Below are 20,336 nucleotides of genomic sequence, written 5' to 3' on the forward strand. Positions count from 1 at the left end.
TTCTTGTCTGTGGTCTCAATGTAGACACGGAAATTCTTTTGATACCAGCAATTGATATAAAGATAAATGATTCATTCTTCGTATCGGTCAATGACCAACTTGTCATATCTACATAAAAGTTCCTTGATCACATCGACATGCCTGGGTATTATCTTTCACCAAACTCTCCCTTTGCTCAATCGTCCCGAGATATTGCCCATTACCAGCATGTTCCAATCCGGCCAAAGAAAGAAGAAAAAAAGTTAAAACAAATGTCTGGACCGTTTCCGAGACAAATGATTATGCGCCCAGGCTTGCGCCGTTCTGTTGTAGTAGTATTTGTAATCATGCTAAGCCGCCGTTTGTTATGCAAAGTGCTCAAATTGAACGAATGAGGGTATAAGGAAATATCAAACGCTTGAACGCAGCAGAACGCCGTAAAAAAAGTCCCAGAAAAGACAAAACGCATTAAGAACGATAGGGTGTAAAAGTCTCCTGGACCTTTGAAGCACAGCTCAAAAGAAACGAAGAATCATCAGACACTGACGGTGCGTCGGACGCCCATCTCAGGCTTTTGCGCGTAGCCGATGAGAAGTTTGAAGCTTGTGCCACGCTTCTCACATTCGCTGATGAGGCTTTCGTCGCGCCAGATGCTGTTCTCGAGCATAGTTCCTGAAGCTGCGGCACCAGGTACTCCAGCTTCAGGAAGAACGAGTGATTCGTAGCAGCGGGAATACCACCACCGACCGACGCGAGCCACCATGTCAGTGATGTCGCTGTTGGTAGATTCCGAGGCCGAAGACGCGTTGAGGAGATCAGAGAAGGAAACTCCGGGCTTTGGTCCACCGGGTGAGGCCACATTGTTGCCTGTCTTTGTTGTTGAGCTTACTGTACTGTCTTTCCTCAAAGCGGTAGGTGTCTTCATCTCTTCGAGATTGGGTAGTTTTCCGGCAACAGGGACACCAACAACACAGCGGTTGCATTCGACGAAACCTTTGCGACCAATGCCGGCCATGACCTCGTCGCTGATGTTGCGGAGTGAGATGTTCTCATCCGCTACCTGCATCCTCATCTTCAGGCCACGGACAGCACGGCGCGCCCGGTTGCCCATATTGACAAGATCCATATCGAGGACGTTGAATTCGAGGTAGCCACCAGGACGCAGGACGCGCTTGGCTTCCGAAAGGACAAAGTGGTGCTCGGAGGAAGGAAGTGCAGTCGGAAATCGAAGCACGACGCATGCAAAGAAATGCATAGGGAACGGGAAAGCTTTGCTGAGAGAGGGATGGCAGATGTGGCGGTGGTTACCGAGAGTTGACCAAGCCTCAGCCGCACCCTCAGATGACGTCGTCGGAGATGGATCAGGCCCCATGTCATACACAGTCGCCTCAGGATAGGTCAGGGCACAGTAGTAAGACCAGTCTTTGCCGAGCCCATCAATGACCAGGACACGGTCCTCTTTTGGGTTCTTGAGCTCAAAGTGAATTGGGCTAAACAAGACACGACCGAAGGAAAGCCACTTGCTTATCATAAGAGCACCGAAACGAAGATTTGCCATGGACAGCAGTCCGTCAGCTTGGTTCTCAGCAACCTCCATGAGCTGCGAGTCTCTATACCGGCTCGTAGCGGCACTAGTGCGGTCTTTGCTTGACTGAGAGGCGATGGTACCTCTCGACTGTCGCGCGTTGTGTGATAGAGACGCTGGGAGACTAGAGCGAGTCGAGCGCTTTGTGGCGGATCCAGTGGAAAGACGAGGACTGGCAGGCAGGCTCAGTCTTCCAGTTACGGGATCAATAACGCTAATCTTGCGCTCCCCATAATCTGAGATGAACTCAGAGAAAGATACTGAGGAAGCTGGGGACTGATTGGAATGCAAAACGGCCAGCAGACGAGAGCGGCGAAGGTGCAGAGATGGGTTTGTGACTTCATCGTCGTCGCGCTCCGAACCTGGTACATTGACTGGTGCCTTGGGTCGCAAAGGCATTGGCTCAAGAGAAGGATGACTGCGAAGGGTGTTCCTATTCTCAGCGGTGTGAGAAGTGACAGGCGAGAGAACCTCGTCAATCAGATCGTCATACTCATTCCAGAGCTCATCTTCGGACAATGGTGCCCCAGGGCTAGGTACTACAGCAGTGCTTGCAGCTGGGGCAAAGCTCCAAATGCCAGAGCTACTTGAGTATGATACCTCCGAGTCCTTACGAGGCGGAAACTTGAAGAATTCGCTTCGGCGGTTGGCCTCATCCTCCCCGGGGCTCATAGTTGCAATAGCTGATCCATGCGCAAGAGCGCTCAAGCCTTGAAGAATAGGATACGGCTCGACCGGACCCGCGGTTGCAACTACGGGGCTGATAGAATCAAAAGACGTCCGGGGAAGAGCTGTGGGACGAGGTTGATTTGGAATAAAAGGGCGAGAGAAAGATCGAGATGATGGGCGTCCTGCTTGGCGGCGGGTGGAGACAACTTGAGGGATGCGACCGACTTGAGCCAAGCGGCTTGGGCGTGGAGGTGGATTTGCTGGTGGAGGCCCAGGCGAGGGGATGTCTTGAGGACGAACATGGACTTCTTGGCTAGGTGGAGAAGTGGGAATTTGAGGCTCAGGCTCCAATGGTTGCGAAGGAAGTGCTGCATCCTGCGACGGGGCAACACCGTAATCTTGTACTGGGAACGGCTGCTCGAAAGGAGACGTAGGCCGAGAGAGATCGGTGACGGGTGTCAGGTCTGCCAGCGAATAACGTTCAGATTTGTAGGACGCAGGAACGTTGGTATCGATAACCAATTTGCTCTGCTGCTGTTCGGGTTGTGGTGGCGCCTCTGAGCGTAAGAAGACCTTGGGTGAGGCTGGGCGTGCTGTAGGCACAAAGCTAGGCTCAAGAATCGGTTTGGGTGGCAGCAGCATAGAGAGCATTCTTTCCTTCCTTCCAGGCTCATCGTCTGAAAGAGCACTCTCTGTGCCTTCATCAGCCTCCTGCATGAGCTGCTCTATGTCGTTAAGCTCAAGACCAGACTGGTCCATCAAAGCATAATGTGCAACAGAGCGAGAGGCGCTGGCCTTGTTGCTAGGACTGGGTGCAGGACCAGCTGGTGTGTCTGCACGTGGTCCCGCATGTGCACGTTGAAAGAAGTTCCACCTTTTGGACGGTTTTGATGCCTCCTTCTCTGCCTTGGTCTTCTTTGACGATTTCAACCATGTGCCCTCTTTGGTCTCAGTTGGAGCTTCACTGATCGAGTTCTTGCGAATTCTTCCAACTATGCGGCTGCTGGAGCCCGAGGAGCCACTAGATACCTGCGCGGTTTGCAATGATCGTGATGTCCTCTTCGAAGTTGCGCCAGGTAGAGATGATTTCTTCACGTCGTCATCACTTTCCGAGGGCCTTCGTAGTCCCATAGCCATCTTCTTCATGGGAGATACTCCACGCATGGTATTCGGCATTGCCGAAGGCAACAGTGTTGGTTTGTTCTTCTCCAGTGCAGACTGTGACATACTGCCTTCAATCTGCGTCGTTTTCGTGGGCTGTTTGATGGATACGTCGAGACTGCTGCTGCTCTGCATTGGTTCGGGACTACGTGTGAGCTCTGTGCTGCTTCCTGTACCCCGAATAACTACTGGAGCAAGTCGGTTCAGGAAGAAGTCATCCATGTCCCCGCTTGTTGTACTTGTCATGCTGCTCTTGCGTGTCGAAGGTGTCTTGTCCAAACTCTCATTAGTTGTTCCAGCACTAGCAGAACGTCCAATACTGTTGGTACTGATCGAACTTCCACTCCGACCTCTACCGGCATATCGCCCGTATCCTTCATGCCCAGTACCTGCAGCAGGCCCTCTACGATGTAGCTTTCCATCTGACTTCGCGGGGGCAGTGGGCTCAGTCTTGGTACGACGCGTGAAAAATCCGAATCGAGAGGTTTTGCTCGGGCTTGGGGCTGGTGCCGGTACTGGTCCAGAGCTAACTCTTCGGGTATTCCTATCAAGCTGGAGGTCTGGAGTAGGTCCACGCGATGTTGACCGGGTGACTGGTGGCAAAGCTGACGAGGGATTAGGCGATGGAAGTCGTGAAGATGGCTTTGCCGGAGTAGTCGTCTTGGACCTCATGGTGGAAGCTAGCGCAATCCTAGATTCGGACGATGCGCTACGCTTATGGTGGGATGGAAAGTGAGGCATGTTACTCTGGATGATTGGCGATGGACCTCGGAGTCCTGATAGTTCTGGAGTACCATCTCTGCTAGGTCTTGATGGCCGCCTTGCCGATGGCATTGGAACAGGCGATTGGTTTGCAAGATGAGCGAACTCGGGAGGTGCCTGAGCCTGTGATCTTTCGCTTGTGTTCTGCATCACTTCTGATGTTCGAGGGCTCTGAGGGAGGGTGGCTAGTGCATTAGGTGAGGACATGTCTTTGTATTTTGCACCCTCAGTGACGACAGTGGATACCGATGAGGATGATGTCGAGGACTCTCTGACTGTGGATAAAGCGTGTGGGTGGCGATTGTTCATCTCATCCGGAGTCTTGTGTCGAGTAACAGGCGGTCTACTCTGTAGAGGACTTGCTTGCCGTGTTCGGTTAGAAGCCCTCGATAGTGTTGTTCCTGGCGAGTAGGACGACATTGATGTAGGGGTCGATGAGACACTGAAAGGTCCTGGAGACTCCGAGTAACGTGTCGATGGGGTTGCAGAGAGTGCATATTGGGGAACCGGAAGAGGAAGAATATCTGTGGGTCCAATCTCGTCATCATAGAGCGGACTATTATACAGCTCGGCCTGGGGCTCTGAACGAGCCAGTATTGTCGAGGCCGGTGGTATTGAGATCCCTAGAACAGTCTCCGAGAAAGGATCCTTGTAGCCACCAGGTATGCCCTCCATCGGTTGCGCATCGTCCTGGGACGACATCGAATCGTCCCTTATGCGTATTGCTTGTCGACCACTAGCAACCCCAAAACTCGCTTGCTTTCTCCGGAGAACATTCGATCGAGGGCTTTCGATAGTTGATGCCGATGATCCTGATGCGAGCGAAGGTGTACGTATACCTTGGGGAACCTCGAGCTTGGGTAGTCGGGACGTCGACGTCTGAGATGTTGGTTTTGAGCTTGCAGCGCTTGTGTTCTGAGGAAACATAGGAGTAGACCGGCTGGTAGTTCTTTGGCGTATACTGGACGTTGATACCGACCCTGTTTGGCTTACAGGACCTCTGGGCTGTACCTCATCATCTCTTGAGGGCCTCCTCTTCTGCAGTTTTGAGTGACTTGAGGCGGGTAACTGCGATGGGCCTGTGGTGGGTGTGATAGATCGTTGAGGCAACCGAGTAGTGGGTGCTCGGTCCTCCACCCTCCTTGAGGGAGGGTATTGTGACTTATAAGAAGCCATGTTGGGTAGCCTTGTGTAGCACGGCTAGATGTACAACAGATGCTTGTGTACGCCGAGTAACTCATGAAGGCATGTGCTTACCCTTCTGTGAGACGCTTGAGACAAAAAGGTTTGGCGAATGGGAGCCGGAAAATCGAGATTCCGAAACTGATAGCAAAAGCCAACTTGGATAGAGTCTGTAGAGCGAATTGGTGTGAGGTGCGGCTGATGGCGGGAAGGCTAGATTAACCGGACGGGGGTGGCGATTCGGGGATTTGTTACGATGACTGAGATTGCAAGTCTATCCATATAAGTCATCCAGCCAGATGGTACATGCAGTCTTGCGTATCCGTGCAGACTTTCGGTGAAGTTGTCAAAATCTTTCTCGTATGCCACATCTATCGGCAAGTCCGAAAACGGGTGATGGGTGTGGCGCAGTCGGCAATGCCCGAGATGGGGCTGTGCCAGGATACAGCAAGATGGGACGAAAATCGACCACGACGCGCGCAGGGAGCAACGAGACGATGACTGGTGTTATACTCCTGCCCCCAACGGCAGCTCACGCGTCCCGTCTATTCTTACCTCAGGGTCAACAGTCCTAGCGCGGGGCTTCAACCGAGAGTCGCCTCAGTGGGGCTTTTGCGGATGAGCCGTCTTCAAAACGGAGGACCAGTCCCGGTGCCTCTTTCAAGTAGTCCTGAGTTTCTCGGCAATATAGGTGGTTTGGCAAGCTCAGTGATGGAATCTGTTGGTCAAGAGCGCTTTGATGATTGTTGCGGTTGCGTGGTGCGTAGGCTTGCATATGTACAACCTCGCGGCGTGCGCATCTTGGATGCGCACACATCTTCCAGAGAGCCGACGCCGGCGGCCTTGCGATATTGGGCTGATTCCGGACGGCGACATCCTGGTCCAGTGCGGGCGCTTGGGCTTGGATAGGCGGGTGGAGGCCTCTGGCTTGGAGAGAGAGCACAGCCAGTCGAGTTGCTGAGCGGTGGTGGAGGGCGGTGATTCGCAAACAGACCTTGTATGGCGCCAGCCAAGTGAAAAGTCCAATTGGCTGTCAGGGCGCCCGCGTCCGTCCTTTACCCACCAACATTATGCCGTTCCAAACGCTCAGCAACCCTCACCACAAGCCTCACGTTTTTCTATTGCTTTTCAAGACACGTCTCATGACAGGGCTGTTGTTTTGGGAGCTGAGATGCGAATCTTAGCCAAAGACGTCGACAAATAGCCGTGATGTCGCAACGGCCCTCATTTGCCAACATTTGCCCTTCCAGCTACATATGTTACCTTCAGCCCTTCGAAATTGCGCGACGATCAGCCATCGATTGTCTCATCGAGTTCAAAAAAGGACCGAAATGGCTATCAACGGCTCGTATGCATCTACCTTAATCTGGCGAAGCAATAGGTTCGTTGAGAAGCCTTCACCTGTAGAGGGGGTTGTCTGACTGTTCAATCAGGGCTTGCAGGGCAACAGGCGGCTGGATTCCCCATGCAGAAACAGTCATATGGCTTTCTGAGCGATTTTCGCAGTGGTTACCCAATGGATCTCGCAATTCTTGTTGCTATTCTTGTGACCATTGCATGCTTAATTAACCAGGAGCCTACGGATCTGTTTATGAGGCGGTGGCATTATGCCCGTCAAGCCGGAGAGCCCGTCCAGAGAGAGCTGGAGTGTGGCTGAGTGCCTCAATGCGGCTTAGCTTCAGGCGAATCTGAGGCTGAGCAGTCGATCTCCCTCGCCACAATGACAACGCATCAAAAGGCTGCGCAACTCTCGACTCACAAAGACGATTTTGGACTTTCTTCACCTGCAATAGCAGAAGCGGTATTTTTTGCTATCCTCGACAGTTTCACCTGCGCTTCGGAGTGAGGGCGCGCCATTGTGGGTGCGATCCACCGTCCAGGTCGCGCCAAAGCCACCACACCTGCTGACCCCGGCTTTGGACGCTCATTCGTGCTCTGGTAATGTGAAAAAAACGGCCGCCCGCAGAGCTATATGGTCATGTGACTACGCCATACTGTATAAGGAAGGGTCTGGTGAAGGGTTGCGGCCAATGAAAGACTGAATCTGGCCGTTGACGTTATCACTGGCCCCAGGTTGATACAAGGATAGAATGCGCTCATCCGTAGAGACGACACCCGTGGGTAGATGCGGTAAAGGGCATTCGACGAGCTGACCCAAAGGTCGCTAGTTCCTGAGAGTGGTGTTGGAGTTGAGACACCCAAGAAAGCGTCGAGACCTGTAGATCAAAGTAGTCAATACTTTCAACCATATTGCAGAAACCTAGCCAACGTCTGACAGCCGGAGCGATAATAGTGTTGCAGATAGCGCAAAGTTTCTGCTTCACACTGGCGGCGTCTTGCGTCTAGATTTGACGGTTCCAGCCGTCAAGGTGCTGATGTCGGAGCCAAATCTTAGTTGTTGTTAACCGCCCAACTGCAGGACGCATGGCATACTGGGTCGACATGTCAAATTACGACAACAATCAGAGGCCCACAGCGGACCCATTTGGCCCCAGACTGATTCGTGCTTTGACTCTACCCGTTAGTCAAATGGAGAAGGGAAAAAAGGGAGGGCGGCACGGCGCGACTGCTTCACTGTCTACGAATCACTTGCTGTGAACACCTGATGACCCTGCGAGACCCAGTGGAGCTCGGCCCGCCGCGGTATAAGCAGGAAATAAGTTCGTCTGAGGTCGCTGTGTGGAAATGACGACGTGCATTTTAGTGCGTGACTTAGTTGTGACGGCCCCCTCTGGTCGTCAAGCCGCCAAAGCACAAATTTTTCCATGGTTGTAAAGGTGGCAGTAGTGCGGGGTATGACAAAACGAGAGCGCTTCCGACTCTGTTAGTTTCCGTCTATCGGAGGTAATGCTCTTTTGGAGTCTGCTGTGCGATGTGACTCAGCTTATCGCGCGTATATGTATATTTTGTCGGCAAGGTCCGAATGCATTGACCGCAAATGCCGATCTCGAGGAAGGTTGAGGAAGTTCGTGGGGTTTTTTGTTTACCATAAACACTGTGAGAATGTCTAGATAGGCCGATTGCCATCGATCTGGGAATACCCGGTCGGCTGAAGTGTTAGTGACCGTCAGCGTATCCAGGATAGACCTGGCTGCTAAGCCTGTTCGTGGGGGGACCCATTATCAAATCGGAAGTCCGTGGAGGTCCTCTTAGTTACAGATATACACACATGTTTTTTCCGAGTGCATTTCGTAATAGGGTTGAACATTCCGCGGGAATGGCTCTACAGCTCATCTGTGCCGTTAACACTCAGACAAGCCTGTATGTTTCAGTATTGAGATATGACGGGGATGAAGAATGAAATCTCAGCCACAGTGTTACTAACCAGAAAAATCGTGTGCCTATTATTGCCGTTGATAGATCTGACATTTATTTGGTCCGGTCATATAGAGATGCCTGAGAATGGTCAGTTTGAAAGCAAGCCACGTGACTGCGCGTTGATCCAGAAAGACACGCGTGTTTTTCACATGTAGATTCCTGATACATTGCATCATGGCCCTACAGCAGAAAGTTACCAAATACCAGGAACGCGTATACACAGCACTCCAACAGATCCCAGAAGGTCGTGTCACAACATATGCCGCTATAGCAAAGGCTCTGGGCAGCTCTCCACGAGCCGTGGGCGGCGCGCTACGCGTCAACCCGTTCTGTCCGGCAGTGCCTTGTCATAGATGCATTGCCAGTACCGGGGTGAGTGTTCTGCGACGAAAGGTGCGACAGTTGTGCTGACTGATATAGTTTGTTGGCGGTTACAAGGGTGACTGGGAAAAGGCGCCGAGTGGACAGAACCAGGAGTCGAAACTAGAGCTGCTGAGGGAAGAAGGCGTATTGTTTGATCAAAGTGGCTTTCTGATTGACAAAACCTTGTTGTGGGATGAGTTCAACAGGGAGAAGCTAAAGTGAAAGCTTTGGATGCGGAAAGTCCAAGGTTCGCGATGCTCGTCCAAAGTGGGGCAGGTAGAAGCGGGGTGTGTAAGAAGTTTCGCGTTCAGAGGTAGGGTGAGCAGAAATCAAACCTGTATGTCAGTCGCATTCAGAGCAAGTAAAGGGTGCTTAGGACGAGGTTGTGTGTGCTGAGAAATCAACCAGATTCAATCAAACTCGGGCAGATTCGCCACTCAATTTTTTACAGACCCTGTCCTGTCGCTGACTGCAATATACAACACCAAACCAAAAACTCGTCGCTTCTCACCACCATCTTCTCCCGTCGACATGCCTCCTAAGCGAAAAGAGTTTCTCAAGCCGAAACCAAAGGGCAAGTTAAAACCACAAGAACCACAAACCGAAAACGACTTTCTAGAAGCCGCAGACGAGTATGAGCAGGCAGCGGGAAAATGGCGCGCTGGAGACGCAGCAAAAGCTGCTCGCTTCTTCAACAGAGCAATTGATATGTATAATGAGGGCTTGAGGCTCCACCCCCAATCATTTGATCTCGCGTATAACAAGTGAGTAGGTCGAGCGTCTCAGTTTGCGCCAAGTACTAATCGAGTCCAGAGCAAATCTGCTATACAACATCGCAGAAGATGAGCGCAGCATGTCACAATTTGGAAACAGAACGGCCCTGCTGGAGCAAACCTTGGATTCTCACCGTTTTGCAGTCTCGCTGAATCCAACAAATACTGACATTCTCTTCAACACTGCACAAGTGCTTACGTCACTGGCGGAAGTCCGTCTAGAAAGTGACACACAAGAAGCCAGAAAGCAAGATGCAAGGCCATTGCTTGAAGAGGCTGTGGAGATGTTCAAAAGGTGTCTGGACAGTCAGCAGCAAGAGTACACGCAGATTCAAGCCGAGATTGCAAAAGCACAGGCTTCTGGCGAGTACCGGGAGGCCTGGGAAGGAGAACGACAACAACAGTCAGCAGTTGGGGAAGCAGATGAAGATGTGAAGACCGAGTCTAGCGATGCAGAAGCACCAGGCGATTGGGCTACAGTCGAAGAGCCCCTAACACCCGAATCAATTCTAGAAACCTGCACTGCACAACTAAACGCCCTCACAACACTCCTCGGCCTCTACAACCCTGCCCTCGACCTCTCGGGCCTCGAAAAGAAAGCCGAAGATGGCCTCGAAACAGCCACGCACAAAATGCCCCTTCTCCTCGACCTCATCGAACAATCGCCCTCAAAAGCCCCAGCAGAAGAACGCCGATCCGGCCCAACCCTCTCCCTAACCTCCACCCCCGCATCCGAAGAAGCCACCACAACGCCCAAAGACGACGCCCTCCTCGCAATCGCCACCTTCCAAGCCAGCGTGGCAGAAATCCAGTACCGCAGCGGAAAAACAGACGCAACAGCCTACGCCTCAACCATCGACCGCACCTTTTCCTCCCTCCAACAATCCCTCCCACAAACCCCTCCTCCTACCTTGGCCACCGTAAACCTGCACTCGGCCCACGCAGACGCCCTCATCGACTTCGCCTCCGCCCTCTCCGACGGCACACAATACACGCCTTCGGCACCCACCTTTGAAACAGACACGGCGCTCCAATGGACAGCCCTGACCCAATCCCAAACAATCCTCACCACCCTCTCCTCCGCGCCGCACGCTTCCCTCCTCTCTCCCTCACGCCTATCCGACGTCTTTCTAGCAAGAGGCGACACGGATCTCTTCCGCTTCCGCATTTCACTCTTTGCAACTGCCAAACCCGCGTGGCAGAAGAGCGGGCCGACGCTGGTTGCTAACGCTGGTGTTTTTTACAGGGGAGCGAGGAGTTGGGCGGAGAGGGCGGCCGCGCTGCATGCGCAGCGCGTGGCGGATGCGAAGGCGGTTGTTGCGGAGGTCTTGAAGGAAGAAGTCGAGGGAAAGGGTGGAGCGGGGAAGGAGGGGTGGAAGGGGAAGAGGGGCGTGGTGGAATGGGTGCTGGCGCAGATGGTTGACGAGGGTATTGTGGGGAGGGAGAATGTCGAGGGCATTTTGAGGATGGTGGGGTGAATGGCGAGGGTGAATGGTGTTTGCTTGACAGTTGGCATGGTATTCACGTCAGTGCCTTTTTTTGTTTGACATGTAGGATTGCAAGTTGACACATGGTTGTAACAAAGAATAAAAATCAGGCATAGAATTATAACGAATTCTCAATGTATTAATTTGTACTCTACACATCGCAGTAGGAGAATGACGAGGTAACGTTACTTGTATCGTATGTGATGCAATATTTGAGCAAAACAGAGTAATTCACCGTGAGCCAACTTCACATGTGCTGGTACTCATGTGTCTCGCATCTACAAACTCCCAAGAGGGGCAACATACACTGGAAAATAATGACTCGTCCCATAAACTAATCACAAGGGTAATCATCTATAGGCACAACGAAAAAAAAAGGACCACCACACACACTTTCAAGTGCATGGACTTGCTGGTATCGCAGTGAGCCCAGCCTGTATTCTAGTGTTTAATCATTCAACATGCGTAATATACAATAGTCCCATTGTTGTCCTTTTTTCCACGCTTAGTGGCGCTTTGTATGCCATCCATAACCCCCTTTCGAATTCTCGTCTTTAATGTTCAGACTATAATGCCATTTTCAATTTCCATTTCCACCTATCTCAAGCCAGCCAATCGACGCTCCTGAACCTCGGACAGGGCTCGGCTGCCGCTCAAAAAGGCAACGATTCCGACGGCAGCAGCAGCTGGCAGGGTCTGGAAAAGGTTCCAAGTCGTGTAGTACAAAAAGAAGATGCCCTCCATGGCCAGTATAGAACTATAGAAAAGGGCGTGCGATACAGGGGCGTTACCCAGGGCCTTGCCCAAATGGCTAGCGTTTGCGCCCAAAATAGCCCATGCTCCAAGCAGCATGGGCAGCGCAGCAGCAACAGCAGCCGCGAACACAAGAGTTATGACCTTTGGTGGAGACTTGGGGTCGCTGCGGAAGATGTGGTGGATCTCCGGCTCGGCGGCAAAGCGTACTGGCGGGTTAGGGACGCTTAGAGGAATGCTGGTGTCGCGAGTGACGTTAAGGTCAAACACCTTGCTCTTGTACGGCTTAGATGAACCGAAGGATCCAATGACAATGGACGCAGCAATTGGTTTCTCAGCTGTCAAGAATTGATGAGGAAGATCCTTGTGAGACTGGAATGGTCAGGTATGTCGGCAGCCATTGACGGGCGTTACGTACCAGGTCGACTTTTCCCTTTCCACTATCCTTCACACTAAACACAAACGAGTCTTCTACGCCAGTGACGGGGTCGGTCAGAGTCAAGTATGCTTGGTGTGGACGCTTCGCAGTGCCTCCGTCGACTGTGGTAAGGACGAGTTTCAATGTGTCGGTCGCGCCCAGTGATACAGACTTTCCGAGCGGCTTCGAAGGGCTCAGACTAGAGAGATAATGTTAGTCGTATACTCATTGCACAAATACAGAGCTATAGCTTAAGCTTACCTGTCCTTGGAACCTCCGCCTACACCAGCACCTTTGCTCGTAACCGAAACAGTAGCATCTTCAAAGCTCCACGAGGAAGCAGCAGATACAATCGCTGCACTCGAAAGGAGTAGTGAAGAAACAAAGCTGTGTATAACCCTCATTGTTGCTGATCCGAAAAGAGTGAACGCGCAGCTCTGTACGTATGTTGTGTCGAGACAGACGTAAGCGTGTCCTTTGCCAAGACTTGTGTCGGCGTTTCCCGGCCCGCCGCCGTCCCATCTTTACAGGTATGGTGTCCGACAAGTACTACACATAACAGCCATGATTGCAATATGTGTTTTATTCGACTCTCCGGCGTCAATAAAATACATCATGGTAAAATACCACGTGCAACGACTACCAATTGGCTGAATGATGGTGCAACATTGTTTGATGTGCAGCCTTGAGACCTGAGCACCAGTATGGCTAGGACGGCTCTCTGCCAGCTTTAAGATGTTGCATTATTTGATTGCACGCCGTCAGCAATGAACCTTTTCGCACACTTGATCCAAGATGTTTCGATTTATAATTACGCACTGTGGTGGTGTCCTGTCTCGGCACCGGTCGCGACGCACGTCTTTTCTGATCAAGTTTATGCACTGTAAAGCCCATTTTACAAAGTTTGCGAAATTACTATCCGTTTCCTTTTCTGGGAATCGTGGTAGCATCGCTGTGTCTATCTCCACGGAGATCGAGCTTCATTCATCTTTTATCAAATCATACTCTTGCCAGAATCACAATGACAGCATGAGTGGGGTAGTGTCACATCGTGTGAGTAGTAGTGCATTGGCTGCGATCCATGACTGGCCATGTCTCTTTTCTCAGTATCCCAAGATGCTGTGCGCTGCATGATAATGTGATTGCATTCAGCATATCACAAGAGCATTCCTATCTGGCAGGGAATGCGAGCAGCAAAGCGCTCTACTCCAAGGACAGATAGCTCAACACTGGTGTCCTAAAACACGAGACTAGCACCGTGACACGGCACTGACTCGTGTATACAGACATACACCGCTATCAAGCTCCTCTAGCTTCGAGTAGCGCCCTACTACCTACCATATCGTACCATTACGTGTCCAGGGTAGGCGACTTGGCATATTTACATGGTCTTCGCGAACTACGAAGGTGAAGCTAGGAAAGGGTGAATGAGGTGCACGAGACGACTCGGTTCATAACTCCGCTCCAACAGAAGAAGGAGGGGAAGACGGGGAAAAAAACGTCCCCCAATCCACACAGATTGCGCGCGGATTACTCGCATATCTTGGCCAGACTTTGCTGTTCGCGGCAGTGCCTGCCGGAATTGAGGGGCTAGAAAGATGGTAAGAGGAGGTCGAATCACACCACGCCAAAATCAGTTTTGGAAGGGTTATCCCACGAGGTCCACATTTCCCACCGACTGTTGGGTAGCGAAATGCTCCTTGCTCAAGGGTCTGCGGGGGTAAGGACATGCTGCTGCGGCGCAGCTCGCGTGCTTGAGCCAGCCAAGCAATGCGGAAATAGTCATCGAGATTGGGTGGATGGGGATATGGGATTTATTCAAAGCGATCAAGAAGTTACATCAGGATTCTTGAGAGAGATGGTTTTGGTCGCCATGCATAGCGCTTGGCGGAGTATGGCATCGTGCGAACAAAGTAGCGTACAAGTTGTGTTGCACCGATTGGTGGCGGAGATAGTATCCGCTTCGGTTGATCGAGGAACATGAATACTGGTGCTGACAGCAAGGTGACGAACATGGGTTCTTTGGATCCTGTTGGCGCACTCTGCAGATGCACACGAAGAAGCATGTATGTACTGTTACTGTTGCTGTTGCGAGAACGCAACGGGGGCAGCGTCGTGGTAAATTGAAGGGGCATAACCTCGATGTCCAATATTCCAGATGCGGATAGTAGGCCTACCAAGAACTTAATATTGTTGAGTGGCAGAAGTCACTGGTATGGGTAAAGGCCGAGGTGGGGGTGGGGGAAGGGGGCTGAAGGGATTTGAGAATGCGTTGGGTGGATATGCTATGCAAATACCTGGTTGGAGCAGAATGATCAGAGCATGGTCTACGACGTGGGTCTCCACTGTGAGCTGTTTGCAACGTCGAAACTCTTTAGCTATATATGGCGTACGTCTGTCGCAATGCCGTGTCACAAACGGAGCGCTGAGTCATACGCAGCCGCTGTTGATACATGTTACTTGCATGATATAGAAGAAGTCAGGGCATGCTCTTGTGGGGCGAGACACGGCTGTGATAGCGGACTTGAGTCCGTGGTGTCCTGAGCTGAACCAAGTAATTATTGCGGGTGAAGACGAAACACAAACGAGACAACGAGTGCCGAACATTGGCTTCGGCAGCGAACAAAGCTCTGTCAGCAAGTATGACCGGGTTATGCCAGAGGCGCTTCGCGTGACTTACTCAAGGGTGCAATGGTTTTTGCAATTGTTGCGGTTGTGGTAGTTGCCGCTTTGATCGACAGCGAGCTAGGGTTGACGAGGATACACCACAACGGTTGGCCTTAGCACGGCTTGCTCGGGGGTTTTTGTGCAGTGCGCATGCTACTAAGTAGTGCGTGCCTAATGTGCTGGGTGTGCGGGATGATGTGCTAGTATGGATTCATCACTTCGCATGTGTTTGGCGCCGAGGTGAAAGGTGTTGCTATAAAATCGCAGTGATGTAATGATTTGCGGACATGGAATTAGCGGCGGGAATGTCCTCTGCATAGACTTGATTCAGCCTTGAGGTTTGCGTTGTAGAAGTAGAGTATAGTGCACTCTGGCCAATGGCAAGCGAGATGGGCGCATATTGTGAAACGGCCAGGATGGATAGGCACAAGGCGGGCTGGTGATTAAGTTCCGACGATAGGGCGGATGGTGGAACATCTGGCCCGGGCTGAGGCGGACGAAACTTTGGCGCGAATTAGGTGTACTGTTTGTTCCCGCAGCACGAAGGACGAGGTGCACTAGGCGTTGAGTCTAAAGAGCGACGGAGAATTGTAACCGCAGCGAACAAACTACAGGTGGTCCGTGCATTGGGGATAGGGCGTCTTGGCATCTTGGGCATGCACATGGACCATCAGACGCTACGACAGAAAGCATCCCTTTGGATGGCCGCTCTGGATCGGGATGAGACACTCTTTGTTCTTGACGAATGGACATGGATGGGCGTGGTATGGTCGGCGAGACAAGCATGGCGGCCGATTACGAACAAGGGTATCGCGTGCTAACCCAGGAGCAAGGGCACAGCAATAGGGCACAGCAATAGGGCAGGGCATGGGCAGGGCCGGGCGAGGGGCCGGGCGAGGGGCAAGGAGCAAGCAGATCGAGGTCGGCCGCGGTGAAGAGAGCGCCCATGACAAGACGGAATGGCTTGGGGTGAAGAGATTTGTGTCTTAGGCGGGATGAAGAGAGGGTCAGGGACATGGACAAGACGCCGATGACGTGCTTGCTCGAAGAAGCTTGTGGGAAGGTGGCAGCATCCCCCTGGATCACCGACTTGGCAGCGTAACCGACAGAGTGGAACCGGAAACTGGTGGAGAAGGCCGGCCAGCCGATGGCAGAGTTTCCTCAATGGCGCAGTGCAACCCAGGGCTGTGGATACACGCTATGCTGGTTTAGGACAGGGGCCTTGGCGGAAGAGCTCCCCACCAGCACGCGGGTCAGCTCGCCTCGATGAGCAGGCGATCCGAAAGTTGGACAGTGGGCTGGTGGCACTGGCGGTGCAGGGCGGAGCTGCTGCATGTCAGTGGCTACATACTATATGGCCGCGAGTGTGGTGCACAGATGGATTTTCAGCGTGTGCTTGAGGACTTGGGAGTGAGTGGACAAGAGAGAGTGGGCGTGGGTATCCCGTGCCCAGAAGCGCAAGGCATGCGGGGGGGCATGAGGTGCATGGAGGTCAGGTGTTGCGCGTTGCAATCACACGGGCGAGAAGAAGCAGGCAATGGCATCCGTGATACGATGGCGTTTCAGAAGGCTGCGTATCATGTGCGATGGAGGGCTGGTGCTGACCCCCACGTGATGGGGATCCAGTATAGGATCAGGATGGGCGGGCGAGGGAGCAAGGCACTCTTAGCCTGTAGCCTCCACACGGCGAGCACGGACCGCGCGAGCACGTTTTGCTAGGCGTGCAGGCAGGATAGCGTGCATGCAGTAGTATAATAATCTCTCTTGCCTTGCCCAGCCAGACGGGGCGTTGCCGCCGCTGACCGTCCCGAGACGTTAGTGATGTGGCCGAGTCCGGCACCGCGTGTTTCCAAGCCGTGATGGGTGTACACTATCTAAGTGTGTGTGTGTGCACGGCAACGAGCTGAGCTGAGACGAGACGAGACGAGATGGAGTGACATGACTTGGGACGATATGATGCAATCAGCCGCAAGAACGACGCTCCGATGAATAGGCAGGCAGGCAGGCAGGTAAGTACTAGGGAGCCGTAGTAGGATGGATGGAAGTACTGTTCGTGCATAGATACTTAGACCGCCGGACGGGGGCGTGTTGGGTGTGTGGGCGTGCTCTACTTACATACATGTACATACATACATGGTGCCTACATACAGACTTACTTCAGTCAGTACATACATACATACATACATACATACATACATACGTGGCACAGAGCATCGTTTCGGACATTTTGGGGCCTCGCCGGCGGGCTGCCAATGAGGCGCTCAGATGCATAAAAAAGGGCGGTGCAGGCGTGCGTGCAGCCCGGGCAGAGAGAGGGCAGTGGCAGTGGGCGCTGTCGCCCGCCCGCTGTCTTGACCGGCCCTAGGCGGCCATGACAGGACTAGACGTGGACCGGAATCACTCCCGCACGCCAGTGCCTTCGGCTGCAGGGCTGGCGGCGTCTGGCGTTGTCGACGTTGGCCGCTCCAGGAGTCGCTGGCGCCAGTCGTCCGCTTCCGCGCATCCTGTCCAGCTGCTGCTTAGCCCTTGGACGTGCGTGCCCGACGGCACACGCTGCACGCACTCGGCCCTGCCAGCATATCCATGTCCTTGCCCACCTGGCCCGTATCCCTGCCCGTATCCCTGCCCATGACTGCCCGAAGGCGGCGCGTGGGGCCTGTCTAGTGCGTCGCCAAAAAGCCCTTGGTCGCGTTGCTGCCCTTGGTGTCGTTGCAGCCCTTGCACTTGCGCGCCTTGGTCTGGCGCAACATGGCATCCCTCCATGGTTTGCTGCCGCCCAGCGATCCCCCGACCATTACACCGCAACCTCCTAGTCTAGACTCGATCCTATATCCCTCCCCGCCCAGGCCCACCGACCCACGCCCGCCCGATTGCGAGCGCCCGTCACCGTCACCTCCAATTCCCCATATATACTACATACATGGACTGCTCCCGCGCCTCACCCCTCCCATCGCTTCCAGCGCTTCACTGCTCACATCCTCTCTACACCACTCCTCCCCCCTTGATATCGCCCTGCCTCCAACGGAGCCTGGCCAGCCTGCTCCACTCGGCTCCAACTTGCAACTGCCCTACTAGGAAATCCTGAGTCGCTTGCCCGTCTCCCGTTGTCACTCCAACTAGTGCTCCAACATCCTACTTACTTGCTACTACTACCACTACCACCACCACCACTACCACTACTACCACTACTACTACTACTACTCTCACCTCCACTTCATTCTTCCCTTTACCCACCCACCCATCCATCCATCCATCCATCCTCAGCTCGACATTGTCTTCTGGGTTGTCTACACGGCGACCCAATCCGTCCTGTCGTCACGCTGGCTACCCAAACTCTTCCCGCTATTGAGGCCCCTCATCCTCTCTTCCCCCGCCGCTTCCAGTCCTCGTTGACTCCCCCATATACCAACGACCTCAAGTCAGAACGCTCATGGTTGCCGCGGGGTGGCCAAGGGGGCTGTGACGACGTTTATACTACGTCGAGTCTACCCACTGAATCACAAAGGACCCAGCAAACAACCACCCCGCACATGTCGCCCGTCCAGTCGTATCCACCAATGCATCCTCCATATAGGAGCCCACGGGAGCCCCCAGCGAATCCTCCCGTCTCACTCCCGCCACTGCGTCAGCTTTCCATGACACCACCCACTCCCTCTGCCAGGAATGGCAGCTCCCTTGGCGTTCACTCTATCCTCAACCCTCAGGCCGAAGTGGCTGAGCAGCAGCAGCAACAAGGCTCAAGACGTAGCCTTTCTCGCTTGGAATCGTCATCTCCAGTCGACACGCATCACTCACAGAGTCTGCCGTCCATTAGCCGACCAAATAGTGTCGACTCAGTATTGTCTACCCGCGAAGAGCAAAACCTCCCCAGGCTATTCCAGCCCCCAGGGAGACCTCCGATGCGGCCCTCGCTGCATGACAAAGGCATCAAGAACCACACCATTAGCAGACTCAATCCCCCCACGGGCACAATAGACGCCCAACAATCACCCTTCTTGACGGCAAGCACACGCCCATCCGAGGTGGTGATGCCGCAGCACTCGGCTCTACCTACACCACCTGCCGCAGGTCGAACCCACTACTTTCCACCCACCGCTCCAACCCCACCCCCCAACGTGAGCCGCCCAGATGTACACCGACCCAATGTAAGCTTTCCTCAGTCGGGCAGTGCAAGCCCCATTGCCCAGTACTCCCCATATAGCCAGCCGGCTTCGGTGGCATCTACCCAATACGACAACCACAGCACCCAGGGACAATATGGTCCTGGAAGCATTGTGATGCACGATGCCCGCCAAGGGCCCTCGTCAATTGATGGCGACCGCACTAGCATGATTGCCATGGCTCCTTCGAGCCAGAGCAGCATCCAGCTCATGACCATTAAGAGTCAGCACGGACCACCTCGCCAAATCCCCGTAGAAACACAGACTGCGTCCAAGGGCGCCGACGAAAAGCGAAGGCGCAATGCCGGTGCGTCTGCTCGCTTCCGAGCCCGACGAAAAGAGAAGGAACGAGAGGCTTCGATGAGCATCTCAAGGCTGGAGCAAAGCGTGCGCGACGCCAACGAGGATGCAGCCTTTTACCGTGAAGAGCGTGATTACTGGAGGTCATTGGCATTGCAGTCGCATCCCGAGAGGAACCATGGCCGGCCTCAGTCACCTCGGCTGAGACGCGCATCCGCCGATCCGTCGCGAGCGCCGTCTTGCACGACTGGACATGGCTCCGAGGCGTCTTTTGACGGATACGACGACGAGTCCCGAGAGGAGGAACAGCGCAACGTGCGAAGGAGGACAAACAGCTACCACCCGGCACTGGGCTCTCATCAAGTTGACGGTCCTTCGCCCAGCCACGACAGTCGGGCGTATCCGCTAGGGGGATATGGGCCGACGACTCACACATCGCCCCAAGGGCAGCCAGGTCAGGTGGCAGGTCTTCAGCACCCGTCGCCAGAACGACCGCTGTACCGGGATTCGTTTGGCGCAGAGGCGGGTCGATATGAGCATCGCGCGTGGGCGTCTGAACAGACCAAGGGACGGGCGCAGTAAGCAAACAGGGCGAATAGCAGGCGGCTGTTTGTTGTTGCATGGGGGGTTGTTTCAAGCTTGTGGAATTTTGCAGGCGTTAATATGCGTTATACCCATTGGTCTTCTCGCCACCAAGTTATTTTTTTTGTTTTTGTTTTTTTTGAAATCTTTTCTCACACATGTTGAATTATTGGACGA

At 53.4% G+C, this 20,336-nt stretch overlaps 6 protein-coding genes across 6 annotated transcripts; 3 read left to right on the forward strand and 3 right to left on the reverse strand.

Moving 5' to 3' along the window:
* Positions 1 to 51: 51 nt before the first annotated feature.
* Positions 52 to 711, reverse strand: PSV08DRAFT_310696 (uncharacterized protein). Its single transcript, XM_066092652.1, has one exon. It carries the CDS (start codon positions 446 to 448, stop codon positions 200 to 202), a length of 249 nt encoding a protein of 82 aa, XP_065948961.1. The 5' UTR covers positions 449 to 711; the 3' UTR covers positions 52 to 199.
* PSV08DRAFT_205178 (uncharacterized protein) lies at positions 52 to 5,332 on the reverse strand (the record flags this gene model as incomplete). The annotated part of the gene is made up of 2 exons (XM_014228613.2): positions 52 to 2,578; positions 2,624 to 5,332. The coding sequence occupies 2 exons, from the start codon at positions 5,330 to 5,332 to the stop codon at positions 515 to 517; spliced, it is 4,773 nt and encodes a 1,590-aa protein (XP_014084088.1). The 3' UTR covers positions 52 to 514.
* A 3,336-nt stretch (positions 5,333 to 8,668) lies between these two features.
* On the forward strand, positions 8,669 to 9,465 carry PSV08DRAFT_403035 (6-O-methylguanine DNA methyltransferase). The gene is made up of 2 exons (XM_014228616.2): positions 8,669 to 9,028; positions 9,077 to 9,465. The coding sequence occupies exons 1-2, from the start codon at positions 8,831 to 8,833 to the stop codon at positions 9,239 to 9,241; spliced, it is 363 nt and encodes a 120-aa protein (XP_014084091.1). The 5' UTR covers positions 8,669 to 8,830; the 3' UTR covers positions 9,242 to 9,465.
* A 46-nt stretch (positions 9,466 to 9,511) lies between these two features.
* Positions 9,512 to 11,228, forward strand: PSV08DRAFT_205181 (uncharacterized protein; the record flags this gene model as incomplete). The annotated part of the gene is made up of 2 exons (XM_014228617.2): positions 9,512 to 9,783; positions 9,833 to 11,228. Coding segments are annotated over exons 1-2 (1,629 nt in total), but the record flags the coding sequence as incomplete, so codon positions are not given.
* Positions 11,229 to 11,588: 360 nt separating this feature from the next.
* Positions 11,589 to 13,185, reverse strand: PSV08DRAFT_310731 (Oligosaccharyltransferase subunit Ribophorin II-domain-containing protein). Its single transcript, XM_014228618.1, has 3 exons — positions 12,712 to 13,185; positions 12,451 to 12,649; positions 11,589 to 12,404 (listed from the first exon to the last, which is right to left on the reverse strand). Exons 1-3 carry the CDS (start codon positions 12,852 to 12,854, stop codon positions 11,877 to 11,879), a joined length of 870 nt encoding a protein of 289 aa, XP_014084093.1. The 5' UTR covers positions 12,855 to 13,185; the 3' UTR covers positions 11,589 to 11,876.
* A 4,680-nt stretch (positions 13,186 to 17,865) lies between these two features.
* On the forward strand, positions 17,866 to 20,271 carry PSV08DRAFT_392848 (uncharacterized protein; the record flags this gene model as incomplete). The annotated part of the gene is made up of 2 exons (XM_014228620.2): positions 17,866 to 17,881; positions 18,382 to 20,271. The coding sequence occupies 2 exons, from the start codon at positions 17,866 to 17,868 to the stop codon at positions 20,157 to 20,159; spliced, it is 1,794 nt and encodes a 597-aa protein (XP_014084095.1). The 3' UTR covers positions 20,160 to 20,271.
* Between the last annotated feature and the right edge of the window lie 65 nt (positions 20,272 to 20,336).

The sequence above is a fragment of the Bipolaris maydis genome (genome assembly GCF_028858645.1).
Source record: "Bipolaris maydis strain C4 unplaced genomic scaffold PSV08scaffold_9, whole genome shotgun sequence".
Lineage (NCBI taxonomy): Eukaryota > Fungi > Ascomycota > Dothideomycetes > Pleosporales > Pleosporaceae > Bipolaris > Bipolaris maydis.